This window comes from Varanus komodoensis, unplaced genomic scaffold (assembly GCF_004798865.1).
Source record: "Varanus komodoensis strain SLA01 unplaced genomic scaffold, ASM479886v1 scaffold5, whole genome shotgun sequence".
NCBI classification, from domain to species: Eukaryota; Metazoa; Chordata; class Lepidosauria; order Squamata; family Varanidae; genus Varanus; species Varanus komodoensis.
In genome coordinates this window covers 34005601-34029235 of record NW_025336087.1, presented here as the reverse complement: position 1 = coordinate 34029235, position 23635 = coordinate 34005601, and the positions used below count along the sequence as shown (strand labels likewise).

The 23635-nt window shown below is 39.2% G+C and overlaps 1 protein-coding gene across 2 annotated transcripts in view; it reads right to left on the bottom strand.

The window, feature by feature from the left end:
• LOC123031250 (synuclein alpha interacting protein) overlaps positions 1-23635 on the bottom strand; it is a 114846-nt gene that overhangs the window by 17664 nt on the left and 73547 nt on the right. For both annotated transcript variants that reach the window (XM_044445959.1, XM_044445960.1), the window contains 4 exons: positions 20312-20491; positions 16423-16536; positions 12278-12403; positions 8523-8692 (listed from right to left, as the gene is read on the bottom strand). In XM_044445959.1, coding sequence (XP_044301894.1) covers positions 8523-8692; positions 12278-12403; positions 16423-16536; positions 20312-20491 — 590 coding nt within the window. The remainder of the gene's footprint in view (positions 1-8522; positions 8693-12277; positions 12404-16422; positions 16537-20311; positions 20492-23635) is intronic.

The following is a 23635-nucleotide window of genomic DNA, read 5'->3' as shown; positions in this document are numbered from 1 at the left end:
GATATTTAAATAAAGTCCATCTTCTGCTCATTTACTTGTCTTAGCTCAACTTGTTCAGCTCAGTTTTAATTGCACTGGAGATGATTACCAATAGATTTGATGAAAAGATTACATGCAAGGCAATGGATCATAGTAACAGTCAGACTGGCACTTAGATGGGAAGTTTTTGTTTAAGGAGTTAACTTGGAATATACTGCTTTTCTTTAACAATTGTTCAAATGGGATTTACTGCAGGTCAAAAATAACAAAATCAAACAGGTGAGTCAAATTTCTGTTGAAGGGCACTCAGCTTGTCTTGCTAAGATATAAACTCTACTCTGCAAAATCCTGCTCAAGAGAAACTGTTTTAACTAATTTCCTGCCAAAGCCAGTTCTGTACAGTATTAATGTGCTGGCCCTTGTGACATCAAAAAACTTTGTTTGGAGGGAAAAATGAGTTTTGTGCTGCTGCTTCTCCTTCTCCTTTTTAAAGGAGCAGTACCAAGCAAACATTTAACTGAATAAACTTCTAAGGTGTTTATAAAACCCATGCTGGACAATCTACCTGAAGTATGGAGAAGGATGGAAGGTTGATAGAAGAAATCAGTGTTAGGCTTAGACGGGAGGCATATATTGCCATTCAGTGAGCAAATGAAGTGGGAATCCAACCGTGCAACACAATTCAACAGCTCGCATGAACTTCTGTTGGTATGTACATCTGCATTCATCCCAAATCACATGAAACAGATGATGGGACAATACTGTCTGAGGACTGTTGAAGGGCAGAAGTATGGAATCTTTCCATTGTTCCACGCATCACAATGCTAATACATTCTCAGCCTTTCCCAATCTGGTAGCCCTCCAGATGCATTGGTTTCCAGATGTGTTCGACTGCCAATAGCCATGTTGGCTGGGAATTATGGGATTGCAGTCCAACACATCTACAGGGCAATCAGGTTGGGGATTACTAATTTATGTAAACATTTCTGAGACACATTCTTTTAAAATGCATAAACTATGTTTAAAAACATAGACAACAAAGAGTTTTACAACACCTTAAAGACTAACAGATTTAGTGTAGCTGAAGCATTTGTGGACTAGAGTTGACTTAATAAGAGCAGCTGCAACTGACAAAGTAGACTTTGTTCCACAAAGCTTTTGGCTGCAATAGGTCTGTTAAGTCATGAAGGCACCATAAGACTCTTGGTTGTTTTGCTGCAACAAACTAATTTAACTACCTCTCTGGATGTTATTATCAATCAGAGTCATGCATAATGCCTGAAAGTAGTTTTTTGATGTACAGGTTGAAGTGACACAAATACAAGTGTAAAAAGATCCTAAAAGGATCAGGTACAGAACTAGGGAAACATAATAATCATTTTTGCCAACTACTGTTGATAGGAATCCTGCCTGCATTGCTTTCCACAGGTAGAACTGAGTTCTAGGGATGGCTGAAGTTCCCTGTCCCCAAAGCTCCTTTCTGATACCTCTTTCCCATACTAACTGCACAGCACTAACAGACCTGAGTATTTGGATTGCTTGGCCAAGATTGCTTTTAAAAGGACTTGAGGCAAATTCATGGCGCACAGTTCTATCAATGGCTATTAGCCATGACAGCTAAACGGAACTTGTTTAGGGTAGGAATGGAATTCAGAGGAACCCATCCCATCTGGTTATACTCTTAGGTTAACAAAAATTAGAAATATTGAAAGCATTAAATGTCAGTACATTTTTTAACAGTGTAGTCAACCTACACACACACATGGACACACACACGCCCCATTAATAGACAATACCTCCATTTTTTGTTGTTTAGCATGCGTGTTACCCTGGGTGCTTAGTGCTGCTTAACAGGCTGGAAGGAGCCACAATTTGGCATAATGTATTATTGGTTATGTTTCTGAACTGTAGGTCTATCCATTTGGATGAAGAGTAGGCCAGTGAGTTATTTTGTGCTGAGGGAAAGTTACTATACCATATAATCTTTTGGGGGCCTACCTGCTTCCTGAGTTACAATTCCAGTTCTGTTAGTTTGCCTGTACCTCTGAAAACAAGGGGACAAAGAGAGGGATGCTGTTTTGTGCTTAAAAGCTTCTAGGAAGCTGGACCCCAGCGTGATCCAGTAGGTCTATTCTTATATTCTCATCAGATAACTTATGAAGTAGAAAAAATAGTTTTATATTGTCACTTGTGAAATGGGATAAGTTTACTTTTCCATGAGTATTTTGTTTTGGCAGTCACTGCTTCCATCAGCTTTCTGAGTTGCTTAACTCATGGCAAAATGAGAGACATCACTGTAAGCAGGCTCTGGTGTGCACGTTTCCCCCAGCACTGATATTATCTCCATGAACCCATCATGTGGGTCCCTGAGTCAGCACCGGGTAAGGAAACAGCAGCTCTTTTCCACTGTTAACTGCTGCTCATAGCTTCTTTCCTCCCTTCCATTAACTCCTTTGTAAGGGTAAATTTCCCCAGCAGTGCTTTTCCTCCACCCGCAGCTGCCTTTTAAGACCATATGGCAAAGCCAGTGATCATGTACAGGCACCTCTTCATTTCTGCTTTCACTTTCAGAATGAATTCTTTAAAAAGCAGAACAAAACTGACAGCACAAGTCCAGCTGTGGGATATTTAAGTGGATAATTTCCTGGCTCAAAGGACATGAGATTATTAACTCACTTCTCAATTGTAGAGCTTTAGAGCTGACAAATTTAGAGCGAGGAAGTATCCACATGACTTCAGCTTACATGCAGACTGTATCTGACATATTCACAAAAAGCAAGCACTCATATTGACATAGTAAAGGATCTGGAAAATGCAAAAATATTTTAGGTGGGACACCAGTATGCTGTTTTGTAGAAACCAGATGTATTACATACAGATCTTCCCTTCCTTCAATTTTCCCCCTTCCTTCCTCCCGCCTACACATTTCCTTACACTGTTAAAAAAAAATCACTCCTACAATCTGTTAGAATCAGCTTGCTGTAAAAATGCCTAAAGACTTTCTCTTTTGCAGGTTTGGACCAATTATTCCCATTAGTTATGCCTGTTACTGGTCTACCTGTTTCATTCTCCCTTTGTCATTTTCTTTCACATGTTGATGACAAGCCAGGAATCAAAGCAGTCTTCAATGCAAATGAGTACTGCATTAGACACATTTATATCAAGCACCTGGATGTGCATCTACAGCAAGTGAAATGCAAATGTCACATTACAGCATTGATATTGACAATGCCAGGGTCACAAGATTGGGGAAGAATCCAGTGCAACACTACAACTTCTGTAAATTACACCGTGTCCACATGAATAAGCTCTAGCCCAACAGCATGCCAACAAGCACCACTGCTGTTGGTGCTACACCAGCAGCTGGTTACGCTAGGACAACATAATTTAAATTAGCATTTGTTTTGCACTAGATACTTCTCTCTTGCACTAATGACTTACCACTGGGGAAAGGGGTGCTTATGGCAGTAGGTGGTCCCATCTTTAGAAACACTGACATCTGGGTTGGGGGCAAGGACCGCATGGTGAAATACCTGCCTGGCATGAAGTTTACAGGTATCATGTGACACTGAGATAACCTTGTATATTGTGTGGAGACGGAGTCAGTGGTCATGGTCCATGTTGGTACCAATGATTTTGGAAGATGCAGTCATGAGGTCCTGGAAGCCAAATTCAGGCTGCTCAGTAGAAGGCTGAAATTCGGGACTACGAAGGTGGCTTTCTCCAAAATGCTACCAGTTCCGTGTGCAGGGCCAGCCAGCCAGACATGAATAAGGAGTCCCAGTGTGTGGATAGAGTGGTGGTGTAATGAGGAGGCTTTTGGTTTTGTTAGAAACTTTTGGGACAAACCAGGCCTATACAGAAGGGATGGGCTTCACTTGAACCAGAATAGAACCAGACTGCTGGTGCATAACATTAAAAAGGTGGCAGAGCAGCTTTTAAACCGAATTCTTGGGGAAAGCTGACAGGAGCTAGGAAGCATCTGATTCAGATCAATTCAACTTTAGTGGATGAAAGGGAGAGAGTTTCAAATTGCCCAGGTTCAGCAGGGGAGGAAATTTGCAACATGGTTATGGCAAGCCATGATGTTCAGTTAGAGAGGACAAAGTGCCGGGACAACAAATGTAAATAGAAAGAGGGGGACACTGTGTTTAGTTGTTTCTATGCAAGTACTAGAAGTCTTAGGGCCAAAATAGGAGAGCTGGAGTGCATGGCGATAAGAGAAAAGCTGGATATAGTTGGCATTGAGACACCTGCTGAAGCAGAGATAAACAATGGGATATGGTCACCTCTGGATATAAACTGTACAGGAAAGACAGGGCAGAGCAAAACAGAGGAGGTGTTGCCCTGTATGTTAAAGAGAATGTATAGTCTATGGGCTTGAAAATTTAAAGTGTGAAGACGCTTCCACAGAAGGACTATGGATGAAAATCCCTGGCTCTAAAACTAATTTACTCATGCAAATATGCTATCATCCTCCAGACCAGAACGCTCTAGGTCAGTGGTTTTCAACCTTTCCACAGCTGGGTACTGGTGAAAACAAGAAAACCACCTTGGGAACCATTGAGGCAGAAACAGAAAGCACCATACACATGATACCGTATTCTGTGAATTAGTTTCTAAACACAATATCCAAAAAATGAAAATTCTCCAAAACAACCAGAAACCGAGCAACAAAAAATGCCAACAGAAGAACATAATATTGAAATCAGTGTGGCGTGGCTCCCAGCTGGCTCCCAGCAAGCAGGGTCTCTCCTCCCTGGTCCCCCAGCAGCAATGCCACCCCCCATGCGATGACATCTGAGGATGAGATGGAGCAGCATAGCCAGCCCCTCTGCCAGTCTGCAGTGAGCAGGATGCGTGCTCCCACGCACCGCCCCGAACTGGCAGGAAATCTCCTACAGACTGGTGCCAGTCCCCGGACCAGTGGTTGAAAACCACTGCTCTAGAGGTGATCTTGACATGGGAAATGAAATCTGGGAGGCTTCCAACAAAGGCATTGCTGTAATAAAAGGTGCCTTCAACTACTCACACACCACCTGGATAAACATACAAAAGGTTAAAGCTCTTGATGTCCTACACAACTGTGTCCTGAAGTGGTTTGTTGTGGAACCAAACAGAAAGGAGGCAATCCTGGATTTAGCCCTAGGTGGAGTTGACTAGGACACAGTGCAGGATGTAAATGTTGTTGAGCCTTTAGGTAACAGTGACCACACTGGTATCAGATTTAATATACAGTTAGGTGGAAGACTGTCAAGGAGGTTGCATACAGTTGTGTTTGACTTCAAATGCAAAAACTTCTCAAAAGAGGGAATTGGTAAAGAAGAATCTGAAGAGGGGGATCATATTAAATTGCTTCAGAGCACTTGGAGACTTCTCCAAAACACTGTAATAGATGCACAGATAGTATGCAATTGAGAAAAGGTAGCAGAAAGTCCAGGAAATCATCAGCATGGTTAATGCACAGAAGTCAGGAAAGTATTAGGAAGAAAGCGTCTTTCAAAAAATGGAAATCTTGCCCAAATGAAAAGAAGAGAACACCGGGTTGCACAAGAGAGATACAAGCAGCTAATCAGAGAAGCAAAGAAACATTTTGAGGAACACATCACAAACAACATCAAGGCAAACAATAAAGAATTATTTAAATCTATCAAAAGAAAGGAAGCGGTTAAGGAAGCAATTGGACCACTGGGTGATAATGGGATTAAAGAAGCACTAAAGGAGGACGAGATCACAGAGAAGCTGAATGAATTATTTTCATTAGCCTTCATAGCAGAGGATAAAGAACAGGTACCTGCCCCTGACTTTATGTATTCTGGATGGGAGTCAGAGGAATTAAGGCAGATAGTAGAAGCTGGCAAAAGATGACATTCTCAGCCTTACTGACAAACTGAGAATGAGCAAGTCTCCTTGCCTAGATGTTATCCATCCTGGAGTTCTCAAATAACTCAAACATGAAACGGCTGACCTTCTTACCAAATATTGAATATGTCCTTAAAATCAGCCTTTGTACTAGAGGACTGGAGAATGGCCTAATTTTTTTTAAGAGATCCAGTGGCGATCTAGGAAATTACGGGCCATTTAGCTTAACATCTATTCTGGGTAAACTGCTTGAGAGAATTATTAAAGGCATCATCAGTAAGCATACAGAGGGGAAAGCCCTGCTTTTTTTAAAAAAAAAATCAGCATGGCTTCTGTAAGGGGAAGTATTGTCCCACTAAAGTATTAAAACCAAAAGAGATTGTGAGAAGCTCCAAAAGGACCTCTCCAAGCCTCAAGAATGAGCATCAAAATGGCAAATGCAGTTCAATATAAGCCAGTGTAAAGTAATGCATGTTGGGGCAAAAAATCCCAACTTAAAGTATATACTGATGGGATATGAGCAAGCCATGATTGAGCAAAAAAGGGATCTTGGGGCAGTAGCGGACAGCTTGATGAAAACAGCAGCTCAGTGCACAGCCGGTGTGAAAAAGGCAAACTCCATGCTAGACATAATTAGGAATGGAACAGAAACAGAACTGCTAAAATCTCACTCCACTTATGCAAAGCTCTGGCATGACTGCACTCAGAATATTGTGTTCAGTCCTGATCATGTTACCTGAAAAAGGACAAGAGAGATAAGAGATAGGCAACAAAAATGAACAGGGGGCTGGAGCAACTCCCCTATGAGGAGCTGCTACAACAACTGTACTGCTTAGTCTAGAAAGGAGAGACATGATGTTGTTGTTGTTGTTAGTTGCGAAGTTGTGTCCGACCCATCGCGACCCCATGGACAACATTCCTCCAGGCCTTCCTGTCCTCCACCATCCCTCGGAGTCCACTCAAGCTCACACCAACTGCTTCAGTGACTCCATCTAGCCACCAAATCCTCTGCCGTCCCCTTCTTCTTTTGCCATCTATTGTTCCCAGCATTAGAGACATGACAGAGGTGTTTAAGATAATGTATGGTGTGGAGAAACACTTGAGCCTGGAGTCCCATGAAACTGATCAGTGGAGGTTTAAGACAAACAAAGATTTTCACTTTGTCACACAACATAATAGTTAAACTATGGGATTCACTGCAATGGAAGTGGTGATGGCCACCAATTTGGATGACTTTAAAAAGAAGTTGGACATATTCATGAGGGAATATGAATATTCAGTGGCTACTGAGGGAATATGAATATATCAGTGGATACTAGCCTTGCAGGCTATATACTACCTCCTTCACCAGAGGTAGCATACTTGGGCAGTTGCTGAGGAGCATGGGCAGATGGAGACTGGGCACCCATCCTGCTTGAGTGATCCTGTAGCTTGCCACCGTGTGTACAGAGTCCTGGACCAAATGGACCTTTGGTCTGATCCAGCATGTTCTAGATTTCTCCTATTAATCTAAACTGTTTTATGACAGGAACATTGTCTTAAAATGTAAACAGGGTTATTAAATGGAAGATAAAGTCACCTGAGAAACCATTTATCTAGTAATCACAATGTCTGTGCACAAATGCATATAGACACATATGCCTCTCACCTTTCAGAGTTTGCGAAACCAATAACTTCAACCAGGTCATTCATCGATGGAACCAAGTTTGACAGTATGAGCCAATTGTCCAGGAACAACAGTTCCTCTTTTTCCAGCAGCAGCCTTCCTGTCCTATTAGGACCACCTTTCCTTTTTGGTTGTCTGGCTACACCACATACTTGAGCTACTGGAACTACCTCCTCGTCTAAGAAACTGCATCTAAAAAGGCAGCAGAAGTCAGACCTGGAGAACCAGTCCACACTACTTCCTTCCTTGGGAAAGTGAACTGGAAGGAATGGTAGGATTCAGGGCAAGAGGAAGGGAGTTGTAGCATTTCTCCAATCATTATAAATTAATGTTGGATCTATTTCTTTGAGTGTAACTGCAGACTATTGGGGTGGGGGACTGAAAAGGAGGTTACAAAGAGAGTAATTGGCTAGCGGTTATTCATGAAACTTAAATTTTTAGCACATTGGTAATGCAATGTCCAAAGAAAGGAAATGGTGAACTAAACAGATAAGAAAATGTCTGAATAGAAGGAATGCAGAAAAGAAATGCCTTTTATCAACAACTATTGTATAACCAACATTTTAATACATGTGATACATTTACAAAAGTCCCTGTTGCAAAGGATTGGTCTCTTGTACAATTTTCAGGCCTTGCAAAGGGAATGTTCTTGGAGGCCTTCTTCCTTCCCCAGGGCAGCTGAATACTCAAATCTGTTTCAAAGTTTATGCAGGGGATATGTTTTCAGCATGCCCACCAGGTGTCACAAGGAGAACATTGCGTAATGTTTGAAGAGGACATTTAAAACACATAGTAGGCATACAGTTGGCTATAGGTCTCATATGTGTGTCCGCTGTTTATTAGGGTACATCATCTACTAAAATGTTACAATGTTTTTCACATGGACATGTGTATCACACATTTGTGACATGAAGTGTGATAAAAGAACCAATAAAGAAAAAATAAAATAAAATAAATAAAGCAAGCAAAATAGACGAAAAAACCTGGAGTCTCAATATTCTAAATGGAAACTTACTCTTTCAGTTGCTTTGTTAACTTCACAACCTGGGATGCCAATGACATGCACGTCTCCACTACGACCAAATAACGTGAACACATAGTGTGTCCATTCCGCTCAGCACTTTGGGAAGGTTTTTCTCCAGCATGGTTTTGCATAGTGACGTTTGCTCCATACTCCACCAGAGTCTAAAAATACGTATGTACATAAAGAGCAACTATTAGCTTGAAAAGTGCTGGGCTCAATATGGACAGAAAGTACTTCATTATTATTACATTTTTACATTATATGTATATCCCACTTTTTTTCTTTTCTTGCAAACAATCCAAAAGGAGCTTACAAGTTTTTCTTTGTTTTAAACTCACAAGAACAAACCTGTGAGGTGGATCAGGCTGAGAGTCTGTGCCTGGTTGAAAGTCACACAGTTGACTTCATGGCCCCATAAGTGTGAGATTCTGGATATCCTGAGTCCCTGTCCAACACTCTAACTACTGTGCAACACTACTATTTATGAATCTTCATGTGCACTAAAATTGCTAAAGCTCTTCTCCCAGTGCCTCTTCTAAGGAAGGTTAACAGAATGGCAACAAAGATGAAGGCCTTCTTGGTGGTGATTGTGAATACCCTCCCTAATGAGCTCCACCTGGCACCAACCTTGTTAATGTTTCAGCACTAAGCTAAACCCTTCCTTGTACTCCTAGGCATGTTTTTCATAGATCCTGGGGGGACTATCATGTTGGGTCATCAGGATGATAATTTTTGAAAACAGAATCTGAGATAGACTGTTGGTCTGATCTAGTGGGGGAACTCATATGCTCCTACTGTTAGCACTCCATAAATAATTTTATGAGGATGGAGCTGAGACAGAAAGTTGAAGTTCTGCCTCCTATTCCCTCAGAGGGCAGAGCTAGTCACAGGGTCTGAACAGTGCCACTTTTACTATCAATCACAGCTGTGAGAGGCCCTTTCCCTGCCATTTGGGATTTGGGGAGAAATGGGAAAACATTAAGAGAACACTCAGAATCACCAGGGGGGCCAAAAGGAATCTGCAGCTGGACGTATTCCATGTTTCTTTCTGTAAGAATAAATGCATGTTTAACGTTACTGTTAACCTGGAGTGTGTGAGTGAGCGACTAAGAGAAAGAAGATGTATCTTTGAGAATGCTTTGGGAGTAGGAAGGAGGAGTGACAACAAGGAAAATAACTGAATGTCATTACCCAAGTTATCCCAGGGCTGTTGCACCCAAAGGCTTATGGTGTGAGGGGAGTGTCCTGAGCGAGTGTGGGTGTGTCTCTGAGGGATTAGGAAGGGGAGCCTGAGGAAAAGAGGCCGAGTGTCTTCTGTGAATCTTGGAGGTGAGGCAGGCAGGAGGAGACCTGAGGGAGATATAAGGACCAGAGTGTGGGGCCTGAGGGTAAAGGCCCATAGCTCGAGCAAAGGAGCTGTATGCACAAAAGAGTAAGGTGGCTAACGCTTGACAAACAGACTGCTGAGTGCTCCCGCAAGTGAGAGCAGAGATGGGGATGCCAAAGTGTAAAGCAATAGGAGTTAACAAGAAGGTATCATAGGTATCTTCAAGCTGATTATGTTCAGATGTTTTGACATGGATACAGGAGCTTAACTTTCATTTCCCCATGAACATAATCTTTTATTTCACCCAGTAAACAAATTTCATGGAATGATGCTATCACATCAGATCTGGCTTCTCTACTAGTTGAGCTAATATGGATCATGTGATAGGCTTACCAATTGATGACCGTGCCACCACAGAGAGACACTACAGCTCAGAAATTAAGGCTGCAATCCAGGCACATTTACCAGGAAGCAAGTCCTGTTGACCTCGGTGGGACCTGCTTCTCAGTAGAATGCATGCAGCATTACTTTCTTAGTTATGTAAATAACTACAACTGTGAAAGAAAATTGTGTGCAATCTATGGCTGACTTCAGAAGTTCCAAAGTCATTGTGTTATAATTTTTAGGAATTACTTAATCATAGCGCCTATATGAAACTAGATCACCTGAGGGAATTTGCTTTTAAGAAGTGTGACAGACTCAGGGCTGACTGCATGACTGTAAATCTAGTTCTCTATAGAGTTCATTATACGACTGTGAAAGGTCCTTGTGTGTTGGAAACCCCCTAGCAAGTCTAGCATGTCATTTTAAAAGTTTGAATAGTTTCTCAATGCATTTTTTAAAAAATGTCCTTTGTAGTTTCTGTTGAAAAGTACAGAGATTGTACTAGTGCAGCTATCATTTATAGGTTACTAAATTGCAGAATAAACAATGGTATTTAAGATGAAAATAAAATTTTCACATTAAGGTCTATTCATAGAGCACTTCTGGATGCTTCCAAAAGTGATGGGTGGACCCCATGCATATCCTGTAGAATGTCTGAAATACCAAGTGACATGTTTTCCCTGAAGAAAAATGTATGAGCTCTTGTGGCATGAATGCTTTTTATACCTTACCATCAGAGAGATAAATGATTCTCCTTGTGTGAACATAATACATTCCGGGCATTCCCCTCACCTTTCCAGTCCCTTCATGTATTTCATAATGTTCTTCAAAGTCACTCTAAGGACTGACTTTTACAAGGGTTTATTTTTTGCACTCAGATATGAATGAATGAAGAGTGGTGGGCTCTTCAGGCAGGGGGAAAGAAAGCTCTGTCTCCAGGCTTCCTGCACCAAGCTGGGTGACGGGTTAGATGGCCTTAAAAAGCCCTCTTCACTTCTATGAGGGCCAAAACAGTCACTACTTTAAATCTATGTCCAGGAGCTATATTTTTGTTCAGTGTCATTCTGGAGTAAACACAAGGGGCTTGAGCCAGATGTTAAAGTATACATCTTAAAAAGCCTCATATCCCTGATGCTAGAAATTGGGAGCTCTGAACTTGTAAAATAACAATGGGGAAAACAGATGCTAAACACAGATTTAAAGTCTATTTTGACATACATTCTGTGAATGCATAAATTAAAATAATATGCAAGCTATGTACCATACATACATGAAAGGTATATGCATATACTGTGCCACGTTAAATTATGCATGAGCAAATATGGCTAGCTGAGTGCCTTGTCCAGATGAGCATGCAATGGAGAAGGGAGGGAGGCCAGGATCTGTAGAATTCTATGACCTATCTCTTGTCTGTCTCTACCCACCAGCAGTAAGTGAACTAGACAGACCCCTGAGACGAGTCTGCCAGTTTTTTGTTTGCTTGTTTTGAGAGGAATGGAAGTTGCCTTCTTCCTTCTCCTGTCCTGCCAGGGCAGCCAAGCAGGGCATAGGATTTTCGGAAACCTGTGAACTTGGCAGCTTCTGTCTAATGAACAATCCCATTAGGACTGCATTACAGTTCTTCTGTACGACATTGTTCATTCCATTCTTCCCATTCCTACATCAAGAGACATTGTTCCAATGCAAGATAGTGGTTTTGCCTGGTTTGTTTTCCTTTGTTTTAGGGATTTAAGCCTGTACTTGTTAAACTAAATGATGGGTTGTATCAAAAGCTGTCATTTTGTTCACGGAAAGTTTTTAATCCACTGGAAATTTTAATAAACATAAGCAGAAAAGAGTATTTTGGACATTCCCTTTTTTCTTTCTGCTCCCATACCCTGTCCCATTCTGTTCTGGGGGGCTTCCAAATGTCTGGAGCATTGGGTGTACTGTGTAAAGCAAACTCTAAATGATCTTAAATAACCATGTAAAAATATTATTTTGAATAGCTCTTTTAGGACATCTATCTGAAATAAATATAGTAGTATTGTTTTACCTGTATACATCCCAGGTACCCACGCTGGGCAGCCACATGGACAGCACTATTACCATCTTGATCAACTTCATCCAAAGAAATACCTTGTTCTTGCATAAACTGAAGAAGCCATAGAAGGATTTTCTCCTTTGGAGAAAATAAAGCATTTTTCATGTTATAACAAATATATGTAGAAGATATCAACAATTATAATCATGTGATATGTACATGTATAACATAATGTATTTATATTGTAGTTGTGCAATGAACTGATAGATGTACTGTTTCTATTTTTCACGATAGTTCATTTTAGATACTGTACAAAGTCCTTTCAGTTAAAGGGAAGTCCGTTAATATTCTCATGCTGCTACAACTTCTTTATACAGCAGTAATCCCAAAACCATTATGGGAGACATACTGCTCAATGAATAACAGGCGCAGGATTGGCCAGTATGTCTCCCATGATGGCTTGGATGAACTGAATCAAGAAGTGCAAAGCCAAGTGAAGGGTAAGAGCTGGGGATCAAAGGAACTCAGCAACATACTGGAGGATCATGGGCAATTGGGGGGGAGGGTTCTTCATGGGGTATATTGCATATGCTGAACTAATTGAGGAAGTTTTGCATTATTGGTTTTTGTTTTTGTCCATTAACTGTTTACCCCATGGAAGACTCCTGAAAGGTCAAGAGGCATATTTTGCCTCCTGTATTGTCATATACTTCCTAGGTCTTTGTTTCCACACACCTTCTCATTGCTACTATCTTTTTGTTCTAGTTTGTTTCTGTAAAAAGCCCTTTGACTCCTATGATGATAACTGTGCTTTGATATGGATGAAATGAACATAAATTAATACAACTGAGAAAGTAGCATGCAGTTTTTAGACACCATAATGTCAAATGTGGAAAAGCTGAGCAATTTTAACTGGATTCTAGATGCTAGAAAAATATTTTAAGATGACTTAGTATTATTTGTAGGTTCTCATATTAGCCACACATTGCTAAAACATGAAATCATGACTGAAGTAGGTGAAACCAAGGTGCTGAAGTGTGGAATAACTATTATTTTCATCCGGTATAAGTTGCACATTCATGGTAATAAGAAAATGAGATTAGTGTCACTGCAATAAATCTTTCTATGAATGCCACAAAAAGGAACAATGTTAATACTGACACTACTTTAACACTAACATTACTAGTAGCTGTTTCCCTCAGGAAAAAATTTATTCTTTACACTATAGTTGAAGATAGCCATGGATATAATTCATAGGGCTGCAACATGTGTTACTGAATTAATTTATTATGTTAATTTATTAAAATAAATATACTAAATTTTAGTTTAACAATAATACATGTACTACAATTTATTATTATTAAACTAAACTGTGCCTTAAATCAATCAATCAATCAATCAATCAGGCACCACTAAAAAAATAGTTTTAATAGTAGATGACCCCAGATCCTTTCACTGTATATAAGAAGATCAAGGAAATCAAAATTTTATTTAAAAATAACATTGTACATTACAGGAATAATTCTCTGATATATGATGTTAAGGGAAAACTGTAATATGGAGTGGTTATATTAAAGCGTTGTTTGAAGGTATTATATCATAATTTATTGTGCTAGAAGGCAATATTGGATAGAACTATGAAAACCAACATTTGGAATTCAACATAACTAATAAGAAACAGCAAAACTCAAAGAAGAGATGTTTCCACAGTACTATTAAAGTTCATAGAGGAGGGTGATTTAAATGTTTTAGTAGAGTTGCTCAACCAAATCTACAGAACTGGGACCTGAAATTTGGTTAGGTTCACTTTGAATTACATAACAAAAAGGAAAATAGTAAAGGTTGTAGTGATTACAGTGAGTTTGATGCACCATTTGTTTAAGATTTTCTTTAAAATAATGCAGTGTAGAATTTAGATGAAAAATGAAATGTTGGAAGAGACACACAATTTGGATTCAGAAGAGAAAGCTTTTGATAAAGACATTAATTGGATCAGAAGTGTGTACTGATAGCAAAAAAACTGCAATGCAAATTAAAGAGATCTCAGAGGCTATAGAAATATGAAGAGAACTAGGACACAAATATATACTTGCACCATTTATTTGTATCTGTATTCCAGGTATGTAGATGTATTTGCTGATAATCTATCAAGTTTACTTGATAAAGTCACTAACGTATAATGACTACAGTTTAAAAATGAAAGCATAGTAATTAGTAAGAAGCAGATAGCCCAAGAAATACATTTAAATATTCAAAATAAAAATGTGGAAAGGGAGGGTAAGTAAGTATTGGGATCACAGTGTTATAGAGGAGACTACCAGAAGGATACCATGCTTGATAGTAAAGTAAGCCACCAAGTAGTTTTTAAGATAAAAAAATGTAATATGTAACAAAAACATACACCCAAACAGCAAGAGGAGTGCAATCTCAGCCAATGTAGTTTCAGTCCTTACTCAATGATCTGCCTTGCAACTAAGCAGGAACAATTCTGCCTTGTCGAAATTAAGCTTCAGTAAGTTGGCATTTCTCCAGTCCATTACTGAAATTGATACTGGTTTAGAACCAGAGAAGCTACCGTGGATTTGGACGGTAAGGCGAGGCAGAGTTGCATATACTACTGGCACCAAACTCCAAATATTCAGTGGTTTTATTTACATGTAAAATAGCATGGGGGACAAGATGGAATCCTGGGGGGCACTGTAGGCAAACAGCTAAGAACTGAACAGGAATTCTATAGCAACACCTTTTAAGGTCATTCCTTCAAGAAGTCCTGGAGCCCTGTAGGACAGCGTCTCCAGGGAGATCCTAGTGAGACAACCATAAGGATGCCATGTTTAATAGTAAGTCACCAAGAGTGAAATGAACTGGGACCTCACCACCCCTGTCTAGTTCCTTGCATAGATCATTCACTAAGGTGACCAAACCAGACTCAATTCTGTAACTAGGTTGGAAGCTACACTGAAATGGTCTTCCTCATCCAGAATTGCCTGGAATTAATAAATACTTAATCTCAAGCATATATTTAAATATGTTGTTCCTAATAATAATAATATATAACCAATATTCTGCATTCTTAAATTATCATTTTGTATTAAAAATGGAGCCAAACTGGGGCCATTGAGAAATAAAAGAGGGTTGTCAGCATGTTCGAGGGAGATCTGATGTTTGCACATGTGAGACAATGTTTTTTAAAAAGCTAAGCGGGCAGCATTCCAACCCCTCCAATTGGCACACCTAGCTTAATGAGGCCTGAACATTTTTAATAGCCAAGCAATAATTAGTTTCAGCTGTAAAAGAAATGGAATGCTAGCAGTAAGGATAAAATTGAGGATCCTAAGGAGGGAGCATGGCTGGTTGTCTGAAACCTTGAACACAAATACACCTGTTGGAGTTTGAGGTAGCGTTGCAATGTTTTTATTTTTGCCCCTGACCAGTTATATTAGAGATGTATTTGGACGGTCTGCTTGTTTGACAAAGGTTATTATTAACTAGATTCACAGTCTAAAGATCCACAGATATGCTTGATCTCTACCCCTTCCTGCTTTCACCACTTGGCAATGATTCAGTTGGCTCATTTACCATGGGTGTGTGTATGTGTTCCAGGATATTTCTGAAGACAGACATGGATCTCAAGCATGTAAAATCTGTAAAGATTTCTCAAGAACAAAGCATTCTGTATAAACAGTGCAGGACAACATTGAGTTCAATGGACCTATTTTTTGGCTTCTTCCTTTTATTTAATGCTTTTGCTTTCCCCATATAGGATGTATCTACTGAAAAAACACACACCATGTGTGCCAAGTGCTAGAGGAAATAATTGTGTGTTGAATGCATTCAAAAACACTTCTTCCTTGTAAAAATATTTCCTTTGCATTGCAGCCAAGTCTGGTGTTTACTTGGGTTATCTTTTGCATGAGTAACTTTCAAATAAGTTTAAAAGTGTCTTACAAATACTTGTGTGTTAGAATTATTCCATATTTGTTATCCCAAGACTTGCAAGTACAGTAGATTAAGTGCAATTCAACTCACTATATTAAGAAAGTATCTATTAATGTTTTGCACAAGTTTAAATTTTAAAGCTTCTATATAAAAATACAAGCAACTTGAACTTGAGCATTCTATCCAGCATTGAAACAATAATGCAAAATCAACTGTACCTGTCCATAGCAAGCTGCATAGTGAATAAGGCTTGGGTGATCTTTTGAACAACTCAATTCTGCAATGGCTTCTGTTTCACTCACCATCCACCGAACACACTCCAGCTGACCATTCTAAAATGTTAAATATTTTTTCACAATTATCCTTAATTTAAAGTATACCAGCCCCTGCAAATACATATTTCTCATTCAAATAATAATAGTAATAACAATACATCAGTACACCAGGCTCCTTTTGTATCTGCTGATTACAGTAATGGCTGTGACTACAGGCCTGTTTACAATTTATTAGTAATTTCTGCTGCACAAGCCTCATTTGTATTAAAATAGCCTTGAATATAGCAGCAGTGTTTTCTGAATAACATGCCTTTTCAAATTCATATAAATTCTGAATGAACTATATTGTAAATATTGGTTTATTTCAGAGATCCTAATTCATAATTTTAATACTATATTCCTTCTATAGTTTATAAATGAAAGATTATTTTACATAATAAAATGAAGAGGGAGAAGGGGCAACAGAAGACAAGAGGTATAGTATGAAGTTGGCTAGGCAGAACAATTAATAAAATAAGAAATTTGAATAACAGCATTTGCAAGGCAACCTAGGCATGTGTTGCCTTCTTCAGAACAGAAGGTTCTATAGCATGTCCCACTGAACTCAATGAGGGCTACTTCTCACTAGACTTGTACTGCAACAGTAATCTGGAATGCTGTGCACATATAACTGAGCATAAACCCCAGTGAATACAGTGAGACTTCCTTTTAAGTAATCATGAAAGGAACTGTGCTTTAAGATCCTTTGGATCTTCTAGAGTATGTGATAAATGTATTAGCAAGTAAGACCAAGGCACCGATTTCTGTTACCGAAATGAAAAACAGAACTTCCAGAAAGACACCAGCATCCTAAGATATTGGGTTCCTTGGGGCATTGATTTCCCCATAAGGTAGTTGCAGTCCAGTTCAATGAAAATAAAAGGAAGTTTTGCCACCAACTTCAGCATAGGGAGATCTACCTTAAAGTTCTTTTGTGCTAGTGCCATTTCTATTTCACCACTCCTGTACCAGCACATAGCAGCAAGTCCCCGCAAATCTACCACGGTTTGAGAGACTGCATGGCCTCAATGCTGTTGTTACTTGCTAGGCAGCTGTAATAATTCCCAGCTGGAGGACAGGGAACCTCTTACAGAGTCATGAGCATGTATCAACTCTGGACCAGAGCTGTTCCAGTCGCCCTCTCACATATTTCAGCAGCACTCTCAGGTGTTTTAAGAGGTAGATCTTGTTGCTTCCTGACTCCAGCTATGCCCAGGAGTTCACAATGATATTTGCCCCCAGGCCATGCAACTTGTGAATCCCATCTGTAGCATACCAATACATTGTCAGAATTACTTCTTGCAGAATATTTTTTTTTCCTTTGAGGATAATCAGTATAATGGTTGGAATACTAGAGTAGGACTGAGAAGACCTAAGATCTACTTCCCATTTTAAGCTCACTGGGCTGTTGGAAGGATAAAATGGAGAAGAGAAGGAGAAGCAGGAAAAGAATTATGTAAGTTGCTTTGGACTCCTTGCAGGAAAAATGTAGGATATGAATATAAATATAAATCTCAAATGAATTTCTGTTCTTGCTCAAACCTGAACAAACTTTTGAACATTTTCTAAATGCTGGGAAAGGTAAGTATAAAAGGTAAGAAACCTTCTGTGCCTTTGTTATTCTTCCCCATCCTTGAAGCATTCAGAAGTTTAATTCATCATTGTCCTTGCTGTCAACTTTGCTGTATTTCACAACATACAACACAGTGTTTTCTTGTATTACATATTTTCCTACAGGTCTGACCTTTCTTCCAGATGACATTAACTATGTTTCATTGCACTCTTATGTATGTGTGCTAAGAAGTAAACCTATTGAGTTCAATGAGACTTGCTCACAAGTAAGTGCAGGACTACTGAGCTCAGCCAAAGATAAATGTTCATTTTCATTAGATATTCCAAAGGCGTTTTTTGATACCTAAGATGTTCCTGCTTTGAATGAAGTAGTACATTGAAACAGAAGCTGTGTAAGAAACACTGGAGTGTATCAAAAGTTGCCCCATATGTAATTATATATAGAATCTCATTTATTAACCACCCTTGCATCTTATAGTCCTAGTGGAATCCCCTATTGCTGAAGCTGAATGGCACATCAGATATGTAATCAGGGAAATTCACCCTGATTGTAGTTGTACTTTTTTCTGGAATATCAGAATTAAAAATGATGTTGCCTGAGTCAGAGCTGAATCCTCATCTTTCCGTGTGGATGGTTTATATCCAGAGGAGGAGGAGAAATACAATAACAGCTTGAAAGTGGCAGTGCCCTGTTGCTGGATGGCAACCAGAAGGCAGGAAGGAAGGAAGGAAGGACAGAAGGAAGGACAGAAGGTTCAACATTTTACCAGCAGATGCTGCACAAGAGCACAGGCAGCAACAGGAAGCTGCGTACATAAGCACTTTGCTGGGCACATCAGCTTGAGCCTGCACCAGACACTGCTGGCCATTTTGCAGCTACAAGCCCAAACAGTGTTTATCATCCTGTCCCTGCCTCCAATGCTACTGTGCAAGAGACTCCAGTAAAGGTGTATTCTCTCCTTTCCTTTGGTGGCCACTCAATGATCATGGCTATTTACTACTCCTGCAATACTGGTCATCACCGGAGATAGTTCACCTTGTGGTGGGTGGCAGGTGCATAATCTTTCCATCAGATTTGCTTTTGTAAACACAGAGTAAAGCCCAATCGTGGTCTTTATCACTGGCATGGTGTTTTGCGACTTTTTTCCTTAGCAGTATGAATGATTATTAGGATAGAACATGTCTACCTTGTAGCTTCTGGTGCTCTATTTCTGCACTATCATGCTAATCCAGTAATAAAATCCGGAGAAGGTGGATTCCCTTTCTTCCAATGTCAAACCCACCAAGCAGACTATGAGCAATCCAATCAGCATCATAATAATTTGCCTCTGTCATAAAGATGGATGGGAATGTGGACCAAAATGGGTAGCACATGAACAGTGATTAAAATGCCATTAAAAATGAAGACACACTTCTGGTAGTTTATAGAATGGTGCAAGTTATTTGTAAACATGGTCATACAAATAAATGATTCTGAAATTTATAGCAGTTTTTGGATTTGTTTTCAGCCTTGATAATGTAGGGTAATCTGTAGTATGTATTATGAGCACATGGTCTTTGTTGAAATGTAGGGTTTGACTCAATTTCCTTTTGTTTCCAGACAATTTTAGACATTTTTTAAACAATTTATAGAAATATCTAATAAAATGGCTCAAATTTATCCTGACCTAGTGAAACCAATAAAAATAATAATACCATGGAATTTCATAGGATAAAACAAAATTGCCAAATTGGCTGAATTTATTGAGGGAGTATGATTGCAAAATATTTTACTTTAACATTTGATGAATGAAAACCACAGCTGAAAAAAATATTTATACAGTCCTTTGATATAAGTTAATGAAGAACATGGAGAACGACATCCGGTTTGTATTGATTTGGGCTAGACTAAATGTGCTATGGAAATTTGGGCCTAGAATGCAATTCTGGGCTATATAAAAATCTGTGCAGGGAGAATATGTAGTTTGAAAGAAGAAGCAGTAGTTTACTGAGGGCTTGTTAATATTTCCTGTTTACATGCCTCTGTAATTCTTCCTTACGTGTTTTTCTACCGAATGTATCAAATGGCTGTAGGAGAAGAGTACACAGGTGAAGAGGTACAGTTTAAGCAGATCTTGCTACCTCTCTCTCTCTCTATACTACCATTAAAATCTTTAGCATGAGTGCTGGTTTTCTAGCTATATTGACAAACATTTCATCTGGCCCTTAGGGTTCATGTTACCTTTATTGCTAAGCCAACTGGAGTTAGTTGTTCATCGTTCCGCTCATTTAAGCAGTCTTCGCCCATCAGAGATGTAAGATGTTGCAGGCATTCTGCATGTCCTTGTGATGCTGCAATATGCAAAAGATTGTTGCCATTTTCATCATGAATTTTGTCCAGATTGTCTGCGGCAAGGTGGGGCTGTGCAAAATAGATTGTGAGAGAAGGTGTTAATTCACAGAAAGTCCATTTAGCAGCTATAAAGAATTTTGTGCAAGTGCTTCTTATACGGATTGTAGTAGCTTTCTAGATTAGTTGACTCAATTGGGAGTTGGAGGTTCTGCTTTACAGTGTTTTCATTCCTACTTGGAGTAACAGGAGGTGCTACTGAAGAATTCCTGTTCTGTCCCATGGCAAATATTATGTTATAAAGTTCTGCCGGCCTCACTTTTGTTCCCCAAGCTCTTCAACATCTGCATGAAAATGCTGGGGGAGTTTGTTCAGGTTGTTATTAATATGCAGATATGCATATGCAACATGGGGAGGTGTTAACAATATGCAAATAACTTAATTTAAATTTAATCATTTAAATTACATGTGGCAGTGGTTGTTCTGAGCGGGTGCTACAGCAGGGATGAGGGCCAATAGCTGATACTCATCACAGAAAATGCAGAGAATTGTTAGTATGTGATTCAACTTCCTGGCTGTTTTGTGTTTAACCTGCTTTGCAAGGGATCTCCCCTTGCAGAATTGGGTGTGCAATCTGGGGGTGCTCTGAACCCCTCACTGTCAGCTGAGACATAGCTGGCCTTGTTGGCTAGGCCAACATTTCATCATCTAAGGTTGAAATACCTACTGTGATTCAGTCTTGACAGTGGTAGCCTAATGACAGTTACCACAGTCCATTTATCCTCAAATGGATTACTGCAATGTGTTGAGGGTAGGGCTTCAGTTAATCAAAAATACAGCTCTAGGCTATTAACAGGGACTGGTCGATAGGAGAATATGTTCAATAGCTGCACTGGCTCCCACTCGATTTCCAGGCCCAGTTCAAAGTGTTGGTGGTCACTTTGAAAGCTCCAAACTCCTCAGAGCCAGGGTATCTATAAGAAGGGTGCGGCTAAACAGACCCTTAGGCCAACCTCAAAGGGCATATTCAGTATTCCCACAGAAGGAAGCTAGAGGGGTAACTGGAAGAGACAGACAACTAGAAGATATGAATTCCTGAAGGGTCACAAGGCACCACACTGTTATTTCTTTGGCTACTAGATAAATAGGATTTATTTATGTTATTTACTGATTTTAATTCTGCACCATATTCAGAGCTCTCTGGGCAGGGTATATGATACAATACAATACAAATATAAATGACAGTAAAATGTCATAAAATCACACTAATATTTAAATATTTTTAACAAAATAAATAAGACAAGTCCATATTGCTAGGCCTGATAAAAACAACTGACAATAAAACTCCACCCCCTGTACTATTTGGAGCTGGTAAATGCTTAGGCAAAGAGGCAGTCTTAACCTTGTATGAAAAAGATAGTAAAATTGGTGCCAGGCAGGACCTGGTGGGGAGATAATTCCATAATTTAGGAGCTACTTCCATGGATCACTGATTATTAGTGCTGTTTAAAATTTTGTGAGGCTTTCTAAATTTGTACTGATGATGTTTTTAATCCTGTTTTATTGTATATGGCAGTATATAAACAGTTAAAAGCAGTCAATCAATAAATATTATTGACTGACTGGTTTCATTTTTTATACCACCCAATAGCTGAGGCTGTCTGTGCAGCTAAGAAAAGATAAAACTAGTTGTGCAAGAACATCATTTCCCATTCTGGGAGACCCATAATTACTCTTAGGTAGCCAGATGTTACTAATAGCAGATAGACATTCCATATAGAGACCCAATTAAGTTGGCAATAAAGGAATTGAATTAATGTCATTTTTATTTTACTGGGTGTATCACTTATTGGGGGGGGCAACACACAACTGATTCAGAAACATTGATGAGGTACCACAAAATTATAGTATTTTGCACATTGTATTTCATGGCTGACCCAGATGGAAGCTGGTAGGGTGGAAAGAAACTCCTACCCTTTTACTGTAAGCCACCCAGACAGCCCTTTGGGCTATGGGGAAGTATATAAACAAGCAAACAAACCCTACAAATTGTGTATTCTATCATATCCACTCCAACCTTACTGATGATCTCACTTGTTATATGGATTTAAAGTTCTTTGCCACATGTGAATAAATATTTCGAGCCATGACTCCAGTAAATGACACGTTTGGTTTATGTATTCTTTCACCGTAGGCAATGCCTGAGGTGTTTGTGTTCTTCCATTACACCCACTATAAAAGAGCTAGCTTTTTCATGCATCACAGTTATTAATTGATACAATGTTTGCAGTATTTGATCACATATACCGTGTTGCCAGGAGATATGGACAATGCCAATGTATGAGCAGAGTTATAATAATTCTGCACTCACAGTGAAAAGTTGCATCTAGAGATGTTTTGCATCATCTGATCCATGTGATAAATCATGCAATCTCAGCCTACTGTGTGCATACAACATGGCAAATTTAAGATATATGCAATACAGTTCTTTATTTAAGAAAAAAAACATACAAATATTCTTCAGAGCAAAGGCAAATTTGAACTTACATTTAAAGGCTCCTACAATAGTGTCTGATAGATACTGAATGAGCTCCCTCAGCTTCTACTAACCTTAATATGTGCAGTATAACCAGAAAACCAGAAATAATGATTTAGAGCTTGACAGCTACTGTCTAATATACTGTTCAGCTGAAGTTAGCAGTAATAGTTCAAACAAAGGCAAAAAATAAATGGAATACCCTAGAGGAGTAAAAAAAAAAAAAAAAACCCACAGAGTTTCCTTTCAGACTGGTGAAATGTAAGATTGAAAATTAATTGCATAATGTCACTCATTTTTATGAAGGCAGATCTGGTAAAGGCATGAATGAATATTGATCCGCTGCAACTACGGTTTCTACGTTCTTCAGGGAAATGGTGTAGAACAATATAAGGCTACACTGTGTGCCTTTGTCCTATGTGTACTAATCCATCAGATTAACCAAACACACACACACAAGAAAGAAAAAGAAAAACCCAGTTCCCCTGTATGATTGCATATTTAACATTTGCTTTACAGCAATTTTTACAGGATGTTTCCATTAGTTTTCTCTCCCAGTTCTAGCACTAACATATTTTTCAGCTTTTCAGTAATAGTGCTAGACTGTAATATAGAAACCTCAGCTTGTCCCAAGGGATAAAATGTTACGAGGCATTAGCCACCTAGAGTGGAATCCTTCT